Source organism: Gouania willdenowi, chromosome 22, assembly GCF_900634775.1.
Source record: "Gouania willdenowi chromosome 22, fGouWil2.1, whole genome shotgun sequence".
Taxonomy (NCBI): Eukaryota; Metazoa; Chordata; class Actinopteri; order Blenniiformes; family Gobiesocidae; genus Gouania; species Gouania willdenowi.
In genome coordinates, this window is record NC_041065.1 from 34477669 (window position 1) to 34496065 (window position 18397).

Consider the following 18397-nt stretch of genomic DNA (forward strand, 5'->3'; position numbering starts at 1 on the left):
AGAAAAGTGAACTGCTTGGCAACGACGAGGCCACAGCTGAGGACCAGGGAGAGTGTCATGGTGGACAAGGGCGTAGCACAGAGCTAACAGAGATACACATTGAGAAAGATAACTTCACCACCATTCGTGAGGACATTAAAACACTCACACTGGAAGTGAAATCTCAACTTGATGAATTCCTGAGCAAACTCAGGGATGAACTGAAATCTGAGTTAGCCGACATCCAGCAGAAGCTAAGTGAGGTGGTATCCGGCCTAAAAGCTACAACAGAGAGAGTGAACGAGCCCGAGGGGTGAATCTCCGACATTGAAGAGTGGACGGTGGATTTCCAAGAGCCAGTCATTCCAAGCACAGGAGAGTCTACAGAACGAGCGTACACACCTGGACGCACGCTGGAGGCATAACAACGTCCGTATTCACGGCATTCTGGAGGGAACTGAAGATAACAATATTCACCATTTTATTGATAACCTCATAAAGATAGAGCTGGAGCCACCGGCACAGTCCGACCTTGGAATACAGCGGTGCCACAGAGCTCTATGCCCCAAACCCCCCAACCTAGGTTGGTGGTCAAATACTTTCAGGAGTTTAAAACTAATGAACTGGTGCTACACTCCACCTGGAAGAAAAAGGAGGTTATTCTGGGAAAAAGCAGGATTTACTACCCAGCTGAGACACTCGCTAACAGGAAGGCATACGGGAACATCAGGAGGATGCTCTAGGATAAAGGAATAGAATTCCAAACGCTGCCGCCCGACAAGCTACGAGTGTTTTTTGACTCTGGGCCAGTTATGTACCGCTCCGCGGGGGATGCAGCCGCAGACCTGAAGAAGAGAAGTTTCCTGATAGGCGGAGAGGAGCCAACCAAACCTGGCAACCCGCAGAAAGCACCTTGGTGGCGAGCGTCAAACATCCAAGCAGACCCACAACGACCGGATTTAGGAGAAGCTTCAAAGATTTCACTGCCCATAAATGACTGAGAACCACTGTGTATCATACTGGGAGTAATAGTAAGACTTAATATATGGGACATGCTGTCAGTGACGCTGTGATTGTGACGGCACACGGGAGAACAGACCTTCAGTGAGGTGACACTCAAATAAAAACTACCACACCTATATTCCTTGATACGTTCTTAAGGAATGATTTATGATAGGGAAGTCTGGGCCTCCCTACTGAGGATGCTGCCCCCGCGACCAGTTGATGTTAATGTTTATTAATCTGCCTGTTTATGTCTCACTTATAACTGGATGGGATCAACTAAAGTGAGATAAAATGACCGACTGACAAGAGGATAACGTAGATTAATCTGTAAAGTAAGTGATTTTCTTCACTGAGAAGGAACAAGTCAGGCTTACAGGGGCTCTGGTGCTGAACTAGACCATCCCCCACCTACGGAGTATTTATTTATCTACTTCACAATGGAACCCTATTTGTTTTTTCATATTTGTTTTTGTTAGGTGTTCAGAGTGCAGTTTGAGCAAAGTTCACATTTGGTCTCCAGTTATGTTTAACTCATTGTCTTTCATATTTTTTAGGAATAAATGCAATGTGAGGAACACAAGGTGATTAAACTTAACGTAAATGGTTTACACAATCCAATTAAAAATGAAAAGGGATTAGTTAGATGTAATATTCTGGCAGGAAACACACCTCAATAACATCAAGCATGAAAAAAAGTGACATAGAAGGTCGTTACATCTGGTTAAAGGACTCCTGGAACAGAGAGAAGTAACGTTTATTAACGTTTATTTACCACCAGGTCAGGATAACTCCCTGATTAGAGAACTAATCAACCTGATCAGCTCTGAAGCCTCAGGAGTTTTGATAAGTGGAGGAGACTGGAACATGCAGCTTCAACCTAAACTTGACTCCACAAACCCTTTAAAGAGGTTCACTTCTAATGCCAGGATCACAAAAAAATGCTGACAGAGCTGGGTTTAATCGACGTATGGAGGGACTTCCACTCAACAGAGAGACAATATACATTTTACACTGCAAGCCATAATGTCCATTCAAGAATAGACTATTTTTTATGTACTATTCAGACAGACTAATAGACTGTTAAATGGGGGCCAGGGATGTTTCTGACCACTCAGCAGTTTATCTGACACAGCACTTAAACACACAAAAGAAAAATACAACTTAGAGACTAAAGAATGAGCTTAAAGAGACAACAATAATAACGGTGAAGTGTTCTGTGGGATGCTGTGAAAGCAGTGATTCAGGGTAAACTCAGCCTTTACGTCACAAAAAAAGAGAGAGAAAGACAAAAATCTGTCTGAATTATTAGAACAATAAAAAAAGTCTAGAAAAGGAGCACAGTGAAGGGAAAGAGCCATCCATGATAAATTAAAAATAAATAAGGTCAAAAAGCAAATAAATACATTTTATGAAGAAGATTTAGAGGAAAAAGCCAAATATCCTAAGCAGAAATTCTATGAAAATGGTCCACGAGCCCAGAAAGTGACGACATGGAGGATAAGGAAGGAACAAGCAGACAGGCTTGTCAATCAAGTCCATTTACCAATTACAGGCCAATATTTAAAATGAGAGACTCCACAACTACAAAAACCCATCACATGCTGGAGGAACTCCAACGCACTTTTGAAACATATTATAGAGACTTATACACAGAACCAGGAGATAAACAACTTCCTAGGCTTATTAGACCCACCCTCACAATTGGTGATAAACAGAATGACGCCCTGATGAGACATTTCTGAGCAGGAAATATTGAAAGCTATATCCAGATTAAAGGCTAATAAAGCATCTGGGACAGATGTTTACAGTGGTACAAAGCATTTAAGGATCAGATAACACCATTACTCTATCAGTGTTTTAATTACACACTAAAGGGAGGTGATCCCCCAAGATCATAGCAATAACATCAGTCATTCCCAAAGAGGGTAAGGACAGAAAAGAATGTGGCTCATATCATACCATCCCATAACACCTCCACCAAGATACTCTGTTACCTCAAAAATCAGAGGTGTACAGGGTGCTCTGACTAGAGGGGGTCTGTGTTGGAGGAAATACGGGGAGCAGATGGCCGACCACTTTCACATATTTTGGGATTGCTCACAGATTAGACCGTACTGGGATGAGGTTGCACAAGCAATGAATAGTGTTTTCAGTGAAGTGATCGACTCCTCTTTACAAACGATGTATCTGGGCAACATTCCAGCTGACCTTCATATCGGGATAAATACCTGCTGAAAATAATATTGGCGCCACTAAAAAGGCAGCGACTTGAAATTGGTTACTGCCTGATCCTCTAACAATATGGGAAAATATTAAGGCTAATATTGAGAATATGGAGAGAATTATTTTTTAATTGAACCAGAAGATAGGTAAATTTTATGTTAATTGGAAAACTGGATCATGTATGTAACCTTGGAAAGTAATCGCTGAGCCATTTATGTACAAACTGACTTGTATCCCCTATTATTTTTCTTTTCATAAGGACAAATGGATGACCAAATGTATGTTGTTGTTGTTTTGTCTTGTTTGCAAATGTTTATAAAAATAAAGTAAAAAAATAAATAAATAAAAAGAATAATCCATACAGAGACAATAGGGCCTTGTAGCCCGGGCTCTAACTAAACGTATGCAAAAAATTGTTTCTAAAGTCTTCATATTGAATGCAAGCAGTGAGTAAAACCAAACAAAGCAGATTTCTTTGTTGTGTTTTAACATGACAAAGTTCTTACCTTCACATACTGCTCCACCTCACTGACAATGTCTTCCACCGCATTGTAGGCCTCCTCTAAGGCTGCAGGACCATCTGGCATCCTGGTCAGGGCATTACGGTAGAACTTCTCTTCTTCTGAGAGCTCATAGTGGACGCCCACCTGATGAAGAAGAACAGAGAGCATTACATAAAGAAAAGTAAAATACACAAATATTGCAAAATGTGAATAATAATTCAGAAAATGTGCCTACTTGATATCTCTGGCTTTGGATTCTAGGTAACGAAAGGATGTTCATTTTCCAAGTAAACATCTCCTGGTAGAGTTTGTAGCGGCAGTCTTCAATTGGAGGGTTAAGGTAGATCACCTGGTTGGTGATCCTTAGCTCATGAATCACATTCTAGAAAGAGAAGATTTTCAGAACCAAGAAATACTGGAAGATTTTCAGGAGATACAGGCAGGAGGCAGAAAACACCACGCAGGACAGGGTTACCTTGATTTTAGGCTCTCCTCCTGGTTTGTGGCTGACTTGTGGAGCTTCTGTGTCCATGTCAACGTCTGCTTTATCTTCAACTTGACCGCGCAGCACCTGAGTCCACGCCTTAAGACCTGCCTGGAGACGCACTCCCAAAATTCGCTCTATCTAAAAGAAAATTAAACATTATCATTATTTAAAAAAACACTAATCTAAAATAACACATTTTGCACTGGATCTCTTTGTAGTGCAGACCTCAATGTCAAGCTTGTTGACCCAAATTGGCAAGTTGGAATAAGAGTGCAGATTCAGGTCATCAACAGCCTTTTGGACACGGTTGAGGATGTCTGAGAAGGTTCTGTGCTCAAACATGCAAGTCTCCAGGGAGCGGACCTCCAGATCAATTTTCTCCTCAATCAATAAAAGATCATCCACCTGCAAAAATACAGACATTTAGAATAACCAAAGACTTTATTCAAACAGGAGAGTTTGGACTTGATGAAGGAAAGGAAGTCATTCAAACCTTCTCCTGGAAGTTAAAAACAGTCTCTGCCAGCCTCTGAACGTACGGATCCAACTTGTAAGACTCCCACACCAGCGTGATGCCTTCAGTGACCAGAGCCTGCACCTCTTTCTTCAGCCCAGCCACCAGCAGGGAGATGGATGACCTCTCCTCCACTTTCTCGCAGGTGCGCTCGTAGGTGCGCACACTCTCGATCAAAGAGATGGCAAACGGGTACAGCTGGTTGGCTTGATGGGCCTTGTTGACGATGGCCAGAGGAACGCGGAAGCTCAGCCACTTGAGGTTGCGGACCTCTTTAGACAAGGTGATGATCTCTGGGAGGAAGTTGACTTTGAGCTTCAGCGTGTTTCCTGTCCTACCACGGGCACGAGAACTCTCAATGGTGAAAATGCGACCGGAGACGCCAAGATTACGTTGTTGTACCTGTTTTACAAAAAATAATAATTAAAACATTTAAAACAGACATCTAGAATCTCTTCAAAGACATCCCCCACGGTTTTTATAAATGTAGCCTAAAATGTTTGTCTACAGTCTGCGATTACTCTCTTAACTTGAGCCGCACACTGTTTAAGGGGGAGTAAAGTCCCATAAGAGAGCTCTTCTCAAACCCATTACCAAATCAACGCACTGAACCTTGGGGGACCGAGCCTTCGCCATCGTTGCCCCAACCCTCTAGAACTCACCCCCCATCCACATCAGAAACTCTGACTCACTGACCACCTACAAAACACTGCTCAAAACACACCTGTTTCAGTTCACCTACAACAGCACTCCCATCTTAGTTTGTCTGTTTCAACTTGTAAAGCGTCTATGAGTTCCTTGAAAAGCACTATATAAAACTATTAATATTTTCTTCTCTGCTTCATTGTCTATACGAAGCCGCACAGAGTTGAAACTGTCACCCTACTATTTCTATTCTTTTTCAGTAAACAAAAGAGGTTTACGTCAGCATCTTTAACTTTTGCTGGTTATTTAGAACAACCAAAAGCAGCACAAGTTACCATTTTGACCTAAAAAACTGCTAAATGATCTAAAAATTAGGTAACAAAGCTTCACTCCAATTGAAAACAATGGGATGTTTACAGGCAAATGGGACTTGTGACATCGTCAATACGTGATAAATGCGATGCAAAATAATGCGTTTTGTTAGGCATAGATCTTCTAATAAGTGCATTTCAAAGATTCATATAAACAGTGGAGGATCCCTTTAATAATATAAATGACATCATTTTGTACCTTACGAGCCCAATCATCAAATATCTCTTGAGTGTTCAGTTTGGCTCTGAAACTATCTCCGTCCTGCTTCAGCTTCAGCCCCTCCACGTGGTTCTCCCAGCCTTTACCCAGAACATCCTCCACCCTCTTCATGTACGCAGTCAGCTGCCGGTCGATCTGCTTGGCCCAGATGATGGACCCGGACACCGGCGGCAGGTCACGCACGTGGCTCATCTTACAGGCCTGGCTCTGAGGATACTGTACTTTGAACTTGTCGTGCAGCGACTCGATGTCATCTTTCACGCGCTGGATCAGCTGCGTCTGGTACTCCCGTATGGCACCGCGGATGTGCGGGCGCACGAAGAGGGCGTTGAAGCGGGAGAAGATACGGAACATCTCGTTGGCATTCTTGGCAGTACCCAGCTGGTCGCGGAGGCGGGCAGTGATACGCGTCTCCACGCGGTCGATGCGCTCATCGTATCGCTTCATGGCGGCTTCCCAGGCTTCCATGCCTTCCTTGGACACATCCAGGCCGTCAACCTCTTTCACGTTCTCGTAAGCTAGGTTGACTTCCTCTATTGCATTGGCATCAGCAGCGTCGAGGAGAACTCCAGCTACCTTCATGTCCTGAGGTTCAACCGTTTCTCCAGGAGCAAGCTGAGGGACAGCAGATACCTGAAAGGAGGAGAAATATCTCTTAATCTGAAGAATAACCTTAGTTTATTGTAAAATAACATCTCAGAGCAGGGTTGGGGTCAATTCATTATAATAAATTATAATTATGGTGTAATTGTAATTTAAAAAATCTGTTGCTATCGTAATTGAGTTTAGATAATTTACTTTGTAATTGTTATGAAAATCCTATAACAAATGTCAATGATAATTTAACACAAAACTGGGGAACTGTGATTCAGTTCCATGTACAGTTCTACACATATCTAATTAAGAATTATTACAATATGTCATATCAAGCTTTCCCACATTTTACCATTTAAAATAAAATAAAATCTATGGCTATACTAACAAAAAAGACCCCCCACCAAAAATATTAATATCAATATTTTAATTGATTAAGAAGCCTAACAAGGAAAGAGAAATTAGATGATAGACATTTGTTTTTAATGCATTTTATAGATTTAGGACCCGTTATCATAAGAGATGCTAACCAAAAGCTTATGAGGTTGTTTATTTCAGGCTTAGTAATTGTGATGAATTGTAATTGAAGATTGAAGAAAATTAAAGAGGTAATTATAACTGAAAAATGTAATTGAACCAAACCCTGGTCTCTGTTGTGTTAAAATATGAAATGTGTTTATGAGCTAGATGGTACTTTACCTGAGGCCTCAGCACACGCACAATGACTGCCCTCAGCTGCTCGTGCTGCCTTCTGAAGCGCCTCATGTGGTCCAGTCGAGACTGAAGCTTCCTGTGAGCAGGACTCAGACGCCAAACCATCTTCAGGTTCTCCTCTCTCTTCCTCTTCACAATGTCCCTGAGGAGCACCTGCAGCTTCTCATACTCATCTTCCCAAGTCTGGAACACCTCAAAGCAAGCCACCATCACCTGGAAACATTACAGATGTGTTCAATACTTCAAAAATATGTAGGATGAGGTTTTCATTCAACTGGAAGCCATTCAAACCTTTTCAAACTCCTCGTAGGCGACATGCATGAGCTTCCTGGTGCCCAGCACCTTGAGGAGCTGGGAGCTCAAATCCCTGGAGATGGCTTCGACCAGACGTAGGGCTCTCTGGATGGGATACTTGGTGTTTCTAATCTTTTTCAGGTGAGTGAATATGGCCATTAGGGCTTGGCGGATTTTATCAAGCTCTGAGGCTGAGAGCAAATCATTGAGGGGGAAGTCCTTCATCAATGGGTTGTAGTCATTGACCGTTTCCACAGCCTGTTTTAAACCTGGAAAAGCAGACAGAGGCAATATTTGATTTTACGCCATCACTTAAAAGGATTCTCCACTGTTTTTACAAATGTGGCCTAAAACCTTTCAAATGCACCTATTAGAAGATCTATGCCTAAAACCTGCAATATTTTGCACCATATTTGTTTTATTAACTTTAAAAAATGAGACTATTTTAAAGTTTGAGAGGATGTATTCCACCATCTTTTCTAGGCATAGATCTTCTGATAAGGACATTTCAAAGGTTTTATGCCACATTTGTAAAAACAGTGTAGGATCTGTTTAATGTTGACTACGGTGTAAATTAGTGATTGATTGTTATTGACCAGTGTCGGTGTCAAAGCTGACGGTTGCATGGAAACGTTTGCCATGTTTCAGGATGTCCAGAGTGAGCAGAACCTCAGGGCTTTCTCTCTTCTCTTGGATCCTGTTCAGAGCTCGTTCCAAATTCAACCAGAAGCTGATTTCTTGCAGAGCTGTGCCTGAGGCTGGATCACGATCCAGCTTTGTTACCTGCGATGTCAAATGGTCACATAAATTATCATTTCCCCTCCATGTATTACAGCAGTATTTTGGTGGATTTGCCTTTTACCTTCTGGATTTCTCGGATCCAACGATTCACTCCGGACTGCAGCTGGTTGAGGAAGGTTGGGTCTTCCACTTTATCGCCGAAGTCTGTGACCTTCGGCTTCTCACCGCGCTCGTAACAATGCTTGGCTATGTTTGTGATGGTGGGGTGGATGAGAAGGCTGATTTCAGGAATCTCAATATTCTGCTGCAGGTGGAGGAGGCCCATCTCCAGCTCAGCAATCTTCTTCTCAACGGATGGCGCCATTTTATCCCCATCTCTGAGGATTTTAGATAGGAAGGAATGGTTAGCAGAAGATACTAGGGCCGGGACAAGACTGACCCTTGTATTTTCAGTTCATGTTCTCATCAAGATCATTTACATCATCATTATTATGATTATATTTTTTAACTAAAAATGAACATTACAAAACCCCATATTCATTTGTTAATTTTCCAATTTTATCTTATTTTTGGTTGGAAAAACACTTTCTCTATTAGCATTTGGATTTTTGAGTTTAAGAAAAATGTGAGTGGCAGAGTTTATGACTTTAAGTTGTTATTTTCAGAATCAGAATCAGCTTTATTGACCAGGTACAGTTTAGAACAATACAAGGAATTTGACTTGGTAGTTGCAGTGAAAGAAGACACATCAACACACCGGAGCAGCCATTTGCGGCGCCCACATATTTAGATGAAAAAGGGATCAACAGGAGGAGGAGAGGAGGGGTGAGGGGAAAAAAACTGCCAGTTTGAAACTGATTTCCCTAAACAGAGAAAGCAGTGTGAAACCAGGAAAAAAAACCGCCTCCGCAAACATAAATGTAAGCATGACGGTCAAACAACTCGAGACAAGGCATGTGGGAAGGGTTGGGTGGGAGGTTGGCTGGCGGAGGGGGTCGGGTGGGAAGAACAGCAGGATTCCAGCTGTTTGGGAAAATGGGCGTGCTGCCAATGGGCGCTGCAACCACGCCTCCATGCAGCTGTAATCCATAACACGTAGACGATCCAAAAGCAGCTTGCTTTTGATATCGATCAACACATGAGTCTGAGTGTTCAGAGCTCTGCTACATCCTTCAGAAATCACTGGCAGCTTTTCCAAAACAGTCGCCAGCGTAGTACGGACTTTTGACCCTTGTTCCAAGGGTCAAGTGTGTATCCAGCCCCAAACGTCCCACTTGGACATGCGGGTTCACCAACCCCGGTTCTTTTTGTCAAAAAAATCTGATCGATAGCACTGAGAGACCAACTAATTAGGTCCATTATTCCGGTTTTGGATGAGTTACAGAGAGAGGCTCTTGTTAGGCTCACAGGACCAGACAAAGCAGCAGCAGGGAGAGAGATAAGAAAGGAAGGGAGGGAGAAACAGAGAGTGTGACTGTCCTCGTCGAGAAAAGCAAGAATGAATGAAGAATTAAAAGATGCACTTTTTACAGTAAGCTAGGCCTGTGTGCTTTCAACATAAATGTTAAATTCTGTTAATTCAGGAAACACCATGACAGGCTGCCACTCCCACTGCCTTTTATTTTCAAATGAATGCTGACTTTGAACTTTATTTGGGAATTTTAAGTTGAAGAGTAATACACACATATTGCAATGTTAAGGAATTCATGTGTTTTTTTTCATTATAGATATGTAAATCAACATGTATAAATGACTTTTAGTCAACTAATAGGGAGATAATCCAATCAAACAGGAAAAATGAATCGTTAGATTAATCAATGCATCGAAAAAAATAATCGCTAGATTAATCAATTAAAAAATAATCATTTATCCCAGCCCTAGAAGATACATTTCAAATCTTCATTGAAAGTAATTTTTTTGACTAGATATATATCGTTAGAAAATTACCTGTCGGCTTTGCCGGACTCTCGGATGTAGGATTTGAAGAAGGGAGCAACAGCGTTGCTGATGAACGAGTGAAGCGTCTCGTAGGGAGAATCTTCACTCAAGGTCAACACTCTGACTTGGGTGGATATGGGTTTATCTGCATCGATGACGACTGCCCGTTTGATCAGAGCCAGGCTGCAGGAGAGAAAATGGAGGAAACGGCCATACTGTAGTTATTAATAGACCTAAACATGGAAAGTACTCGACCAATCTGATGTAGAAAGTCACCAGTCTGTTGGAATGATAGGTGGATATTTGTTGAGTAAAACAAAGGGTTAATTTACCTGTTGGACTTGATGCCATAGTGTATGTCAATGCTGACATTGTAGGAAATCATCTCCTTCTCCTCCTCGCCTTCATCACCAACATCCTCTGTTTAAAGAGTAAACAAACACATTCAGGGCTTTAAATTAACTTTTTAGATCAGCAGCCAGCATGGAGAGTAGATTCTTAAAGTTACCAGCTAAAATAAACTACATTATGAACCACAGAATAGATTTAAGTGTTTATGTATCTTTAAAAAAAATGTTTTATTTTAGTTGAGTGCAGAAATACATTAAAATGGTAAAAATATAAACTTTTAATTTAAAAACAATGCTGTATCAATGTCTAAAAGGTGAAACATGGAACTTTGGGTGTGTTGGAGAAATTAACCTTTATTCTCATAACTTAATAAACAAATTTAACTCAGATGAAAATTTGATCCCTGAAACACTGAAGTTAGAAAGAATAAAAGTAATTAGTACAAAGAATTACATGTACTGTAGAAAAAACATGTTTTACTTATATGCATGCTCTTCAAATGTAAACAAACTGTATAGTGCACATTTTAAAGATGAAAAAATGGTGGAATATCAGCCACTCACAACCTGACATCTATTTATTATTAAAACTCCTCAATTTCTTCTTTTCAGATCTTCTTTCATCTTCATTTTCACCTTTTCATCAGTTCAGGTTTTTTAACACCTGATAAATATCTACACGTTTGTTTTTCCATAACTCATTTCACAACTTAACCTCAGCTCCTATTGTTTGTTTTGTGCCGTTGGTTTGTCTTCTGATACCAAACCATAGGCTTGGGCGGTATCCAAATCTTTACAGTATTACTGTAACTAATTAAAAAATATGACGTAAGGCTCAGGGTGTGTTCACACCAAACGCGACTGTGTCTGTGGAGCTGAGTGACAGCAGAGGACTGATGACTTCGGCCATATTTTTGCAGCACTTATCATGAACAGCGCCGCTTTTACGAGTTAAATAATCAACTTACAGCATTAATAAAGGATGAGTGCACTCGGAATGTAGGCTCATTCAATGAGTTACAGCTGCAGTTTGTAGAATCCTCTCTCTGCTCCGTTTTTAAAACAACACAGAAACTGAATCTCCCTTACCGGTATATTTTCTAAACGTTCTTAATGACTTTTTTCTCAATATAGACTAGTGACAAATGTATGGACTTTATCTTGTGTTATTGGATATTTTTCTGGTGTTTTAGAGACTGAAATGAATACACGAATTACTGTAGATACTGTCCCGAACAGCTACTGCTGCCGTCAGCTCCTCTCTGCCGTCAGCACACACAGGGGGGGGCTGTGATCCATGCTCCCTGAGCGAACCATCACTAAACTTCCAGACTACAGAATTAATTCACCTTAAGAATAAGATTCTCTTGGTTTACACGCACATGTTCTCACTCTCTATCTGACACGTGTGTGTGTGTGTGTGTGGGTGTGTGTGTGTGCGCGCGCGCATGCGTGCGCGCGGTGGACCCTACGCAGTCAGGGGGTAGTGCATTGTAGGGCTGCAAGGTTTATAGATATCAAATCGCAATCAAGTTTAGACTACTGCAATAACGTAACCTCAAGAGGCTGAGGTTTTTTATAGTTTGAGTGATGTTCACCAACCATAACGGTGGAGCCTTGTGATCCCAGGTTCAGCTGGAAAAGATAAAAGGTCTGAGTTTCCATAAAACACATCCTAAAGTGTTTAGACAGATGCTCTGTGATTCCTCCAGAAGAGGGCGCTGTCCACATAAAACAAAATATTTTTAAAAGTAGATTAATGTGTTTTGCTCTAATGTGGGACAATTTGAGCAAGAATATGTTGTTTGACAGTTTACAAGTAACATGACTTCCTTCACTCATCATTTTAGCAAATATGTATCAATGTATCTATCAGATATAAAACTTGCAAATTGAATCACAATCACAATATTGGTCGAAAAAGTCTCAATTAGCTTTTTAGTCAAAATCATACAGCCCTAGTGCATTGCATTTTTTTTTTAATGACGGTATTGAAACTGATACCGTTGTTATTTTTGACCCCGCGCTATACGGTATACCGTATTACCGCCCAAGCCTACCAAACCATGACAACCACGCTAACATAAGCACATAGCCAATTGTTGTATGACACGTCACAACATAGTGTTCATGGGAAATGTAGGATTAGCACAACCAGCAGTGTTGCCAGATACACATTACTTTATAAAATCTAAACGCACACAAAAACCCTCACATTTTTTGGAGGACAACAGCCCAATCTGGAAACAATGACTTGTTGCATCGTTTCTGCAGTCTGTCGATTCAAACAGACCCAGTGATATTTGTTTCGTTCATCAGCCAAAATGGCTAGTAACGCTACAATGTTACCCGCCAAAGTTCATTTTTACCTGCAATTAGCAGTTTGGAGGATGTTAATCAAAGCCCTAAACACATTACTATACCAAGCAATGAAGGGTGTGCATTGCAATAAATCTGAGAATACGGTTCACGATACCATAATGATATATTCCAATATTAAACAATACAATATAATCAAGATATCAAGAATTACAAATTTCACTTTCACAAGTACAAAATGGTATGCAAAACATTTTTTTTCATTTTTTTAAACTTGCCAGAACAAGTAAATGGTAACCAACTGTAATTCAACTACCAATATCAAAAACAAATTGTATGTTTATCAAACTGTCAAATCACATTTTTCAAAAACTTTTGCTTCTACAACAGATTCTAGGGATGTAACGATTCACCCAACTCCCGATACGATTCGATTCACGATACTGGGTTCACGATACGATTCTCTCACGATTTATTTTACATAATGGGACTGTAGACAAATTTTTTTTTTGGGAAAAAAACTAGAAAATGCTGTACTGTTTTCCTTTTATTTTTCATTGTCAAAAGAATTCCTTGATAAACTATTCAAAACAATGCAATTTAACTAAAAATAAATCTTGAATGAAATAAATAAAGGAATAATACAAATGAAAATGAAGCCTAATAATTTAAATTCTGGTTCAATAATAAACAATGCAAAACTGCATAATAGTTCTTTTTCTTTTAAAAGTGCAGCTGAAAATGTATTTTGTGCCTTAACAATTGGACTTTTACGTCATATTTGTTTGGACCAGCAGAGGGCGCTGGTAACACAGTGGTCGGTTGGCATGCAGATATCTTGCAGTGAAGAAGAGAAGCTATGCTAGCAGACAGAGCTAATAGAAAACCGTGACTTTTACAGATATTCAAGTAATATTACAGATATTCTTTCGGTGCTAAAGGGGTAATGAATCATTTATTAACATATTTAAGAGTAGAAGGCGGCCAGAAAGAAAGTATTAGCAGACTCCGCCCGCCGCCTACACTTGTGAAAAGGTACTGCGATTCAATTTTCAGAAAATCGATATCAACCGTGATACCTATGAATCGATTTTTAACTGCCTTACGATTAATCGTTACATCCCTAACAGATTCTGATTCTATTAAGTTTTAAAAATATTTTTTAAGTTGTCACATACATCTATGAAAGTGCGCAGTATGTTTTATGAAACTCACCGAGTTGTATGTGTCGCTGGTGGGCGGGGCTTCGCTTCAGATGTGCGTATGATGCGAATGGGGACAGTTTTTGATTCTACGGTGATCCTATGATTTTTTAATTCTTGTATAATATTTCAAAGTATTTCCATCATAATATAAATGCTTGCTCGTTTGATGCCCATTTTATGAAATACCATGCAATGAAATCTGTATAGTCATTGACCCTTGTACTGAGTGTATCAGTTGGATGAATGCAATGCAGGGTTAGGTCAGCTGATCATGTGCATTGAACAAAGTCATGAGAGCCAATAAACAACTGAGAAACTGATCATTTGTTTGCCCGTAGGAACTAAGGAATAATGTGTTCTTTGACTGAAGCTGGTCCACATGACTAAACTACTCATGACTCATAATTATAGAAGAGGTTAATGTGACTGCAAATGAGTCCAAATATTATACATGACAAACTTCCTGACGATAACATTGGGCTGTAATTGCTAATATATAATTAAAGCAAGAGTATAACTGCAAACAGTGCCAGTTGGCTTCCATAAAATAAAATATTATAATAACCTATAAAGGAAAACTCAAAAATTGTCTTTTTTTAACAAAAGAGTAAAAGTTTTGTTTCATTAAAACCTACAGTGTCTCTGATACTATTCAGCCCCTTGAATGATTGTCCAATACAATAAGGGATTTAATAAATAAATCAAGGTAAAAAAGGCTTTTTTCACCACAAAAAAAGTATTGGAAATGATAATATTTTTGTTTATTTGACGTTACTTAATTTGTAGAAGCCTGTTTTTGTCTTGACATTAAACCGTTATTTTTTCTTTAACCTTGATTTATTTATTATCAAAGCAATAAAAATATTGTTTACACTGTGTGCTTGTGAAAAGTTTTACCCGGACTCCAATTTAGGTCACGTGACGTACTTGTACTTTTATACGTTTATGCTGCGGTTATTCCGTATCAATATACAAACAGTCTATCCGTACGCAGTTTAGAACACGTGACTAAGACAAAGTCTGTGACCACTGACTTATGTAAAGTTAGAAAGATGTTCACAGATTCAGATTTTCCCGACCAATAACTCATCAACGGAACATTGCTTTTACAAAACCGATGTATCTCGTTGCCTTCACATCAAGGTGGACTGAACGCTTCAAGCGGATTTTCCTCAATTTTCCTGGGAATTAGTATCGTCTTCTACGCAGAGCCACTGTGGCTGAATGCAATGGGATCATAAAACTCACAGCACACACAGATTAACTCTTCTTAATTATATTACAACACTTAGTTTAAATACATATGTTCTCATGTAATTTTAGTGATTTTTTTATTAAATAAGTACTAAAATATGCAATAACATGTTGTAGAGTCATCAAACTCACAACACATAGATTAACTCTTCATAATTATACTACAACACCTAGTTTGAATAAATATTAATTATAATATCAACATAACGATCCGGTGGGTGAAGTAAATCGACGCTAAATAAATCTGTATAATAAGTCAAAAACGTAAAGAGAAAAATCGTCCTGTCTGATGCTTTTGTAGCAGAGAAATGAAATATTGATGCAGTTTGGTTAAATACTGGTTAAAAGCTCCATAATTGTTGTCGGTACCTTTGAGAGCACATCTCTCCACTAGGATGGTGTGAATCTGAGGGTCAGCCAGGAACTTCCTCATCTGCTCCACGGTGCTTTTCTCCTCCAGGGCGGTTTCCAGAGCGGCCGGAGCCTCGCCGCCATCTTCCAACAGCAGCGGCACCAGTTTACGGATGTGCTTCTGCAGCACCGACGCGTCGGCGACCGTCTGCACCGCCGACACCTCCATGGTACCGGAGCCCTCCTCCGTCCCCCCGCCGTCGGACATCCCTAGAACGATTCCGCTGTGAGCGGTAGTGAAATAAAACCGACAGAAGAAACACGAACTAAAGGCTGGTTTGAGACGTCCACAGTTTGACGCTATTAGAACAGAAGTGCTGGGTGTGGCGATGTCTGCCGCAAAGAGTTCTGGGGTTTGTAGTTTTCTACGCAAAAGAATGAACCGCGCCCCGCTTTGAAAAGCATATATTTCCCACAATGCAGTAGAAGGAATAAATGAGTGTCGTTTTCATGATTTAACAATATTTACAGATAGGGGGCGATAAGGAGTAACCTTACATGACCAAGCATTGTTTAGTTAATCAAGTATTTATAACAATATCAAATATAAATAAACAACAAGATGGAAAATTATATCAACATGTGATTGTCTGGTTAATAATAACTGATCTGAGCATAAATATAGGAAATAAAGTGTTTGCTTATTTCTAATTAAATATTTTCCTTTCATTTCTGTTGTAATTTTGTATATTCTTCTTCTATTAAGTTTTTTGTTGTTTTGTTTTTGGAATAATTTTTTTTGTCCTTTATGATGTTTTTCTTTCATTTGTGTCCATTATATTTCTTTTATATATATATATATATTTTGCCTTTTTTTGGAATAATTTAGTTTTTTGTTTTGCAGAAAGAAAAGGAGAAAAAGAAACAGTTTAAACCAATCAATGTATTGTCATCATAATAGCAATTATTAACAAAGAAAACATATTTGTAACAGCTTTAAATTGGACAAGAAAACATATACATTAAAAATAAAAAAAATCATTAAAATAATTAACTAATGTTTGAGTCAACTACTGCCTTAAAAATTAAAAATTTGACCTAATCAGTACAGTTGATATATACCATTAAAGTTTATTTTTTATGGTTTCAAAAAAACAAGAGATTTATTTGGTTGTGTATTAGTAATTTTTTTTAATCGTATAAGTAATGTATCGTATTTGTTCTTTTGTTGCTGTTTTTATTTCTGAAAAATTAAAACAGAAAACAAATAAATGTTTGCATTTGTATGTGATACAGTCTCACCCTTTGTAACACCAAAAAGTTTACAGTGCAAATATTTCATATTTTAAAATTTCACAACACAACAACAAATAGGACAAAATAAAATACATAAAGGAATGTAGTTTAATTGTTCTTTAGAACACACAGCTCAGACCCGCCCACTTTAGATCAAAACATGTTATTATAATAATCATGTTCTAACCACATGTAGAGTCTACAGTAGCATGTTCTTCTGTAAAGTCTTGTATTTCAGTGAATTGTTCTAAAATGTTTCAGTGCAGGTGTTTCCTAATGTAGAATAATTTAAAGATGAGTTCATATCTCCATCATTAGTCTTTATAACCACATTAGCAGAATCTACACTTATTAATGAAGGCAGTGGTTACAAAGCTTTTCTACTGTACCCCCTTAGAAACACTCTCAGAGACCCCCATCGTGACACAAAAACACCTTTTTTTTAAAACAAACAAAAACAAAAATTGACTAGTTTTCAAATCTTATAGAAAATAATATACAAATTGCAATCACATATTTTAGAACAGTAATACAGCTCTATATTAATACATTGCAAAGAAAAAATGTTTTCTATTTTTCATAATTCATTAAATATATTTTATATCAGCATCACTTATAGAGAACTAGAATAGATGAACATGACTACTACACTAACTACATCTATAATTAATCACCTGCTTCATTTATTAAAAACAAGATGGATAATCATATCAAATGCATTAATTATTCAATATTAATTATTCAGACTAATTGGGTTTTAATTCAGATTCTTATATTTTTTTAAAGCATAATTAAGTAGGGGTTCACGGCTGATGGGCTGTAAATGTGAGGGGTTGTGTCTGTAGTTCATATGTCTATACCAGGGGTCAATATGTCTCTGATCCAACACGTCTGATCTCCTGAAGCAGTTTTACTAACGAGTCTCCAGCTGTGATGGAACAGGGACACATTAAAACCTGGTGGACCCCCGACCCTCCAGGACCAAGTTTGGACACCCTTAAAACTGACAGAGTGCACAGATGTAATGAGTCAGCAAAAAAAAGAGCTGTCAGTGGAGGATCAGTGACTTCTGTAGTGATCAATAAAGTTGTGATTGTGGATCACGTGTAAACACCGGTGTCACAGACTGACTTTACCTCGTACCGAGATCGATTATGAGCATAATAATAATAATAATAATAATTCAGTTTTGGTTTCAAAGTGAGAGAACACGTGTTTTATTAATTTATTGGATTAGGTTAGAGTTAGAGTAGCACACACACACACACACACACACACACACACATACAGTATGCTGATGATTGAGGTAAACTCAGTCTGTGACACAGGCCCACCAGGCTCAGACATAACATAAATATGTTTTTAAAGGAAGATTTGAAATTAAAGTCCTTGAT

The 18397-nt window shown here is 39.0% G+C and overlaps 1 protein-coding gene across 2 annotated transcripts in view; it reads right to left on the bottom strand.

Moving 5' to 3' along the window:
• Positions 1 to 15975, bottom strand: part of dync1h1 (dynein, cytoplasmic 1, heavy chain 1) — a 57645-nt gene extending 41670 nt beyond the window's left edge. For both annotated transcript variants that reach the window (XM_028438479.1, XM_028438480.1), the window contains exons 1-13: positions 15726 to 15975; positions 10561 to 10648; positions 10238 to 10411; positions 8412 to 8667; positions 8146 to 8332; positions 7547 to 7818; positions 7241 to 7468; positions 5927 to 6580; positions 4691 to 5113; positions 4423 to 4602; positions 4186 to 4335; positions 3946 to 4092; positions 3714 to 3854 (exon numbers count right to left, since the gene is read on the bottom strand). In XM_028438479.1, coding sequence (XP_028294280.1) covers positions 3714 to 3854; positions 3946 to 4092; positions 4186 to 4335; positions 4423 to 4602; positions 4691 to 5113; positions 5927 to 6580; positions 7241 to 7468; positions 7547 to 7818; positions 8146 to 8332; positions 8412 to 8667; positions 10238 to 10411; positions 10561 to 10648; positions 15726 to 15975 — 3150 coding nt within the window. The remainder of the gene's footprint in view (positions 1 to 3713; positions 3855 to 3945; positions 4093 to 4185; positions 4336 to 4422; positions 4603 to 4690; positions 5114 to 5926; positions 6581 to 7240; positions 7469 to 7546; positions 7819 to 8145; positions 8333 to 8411; positions 8668 to 10237; positions 10412 to 10560; positions 10649 to 15725) is intronic.
• Between the last annotated feature and the right edge of the window lie 2422 nt (positions 15976 to 18397).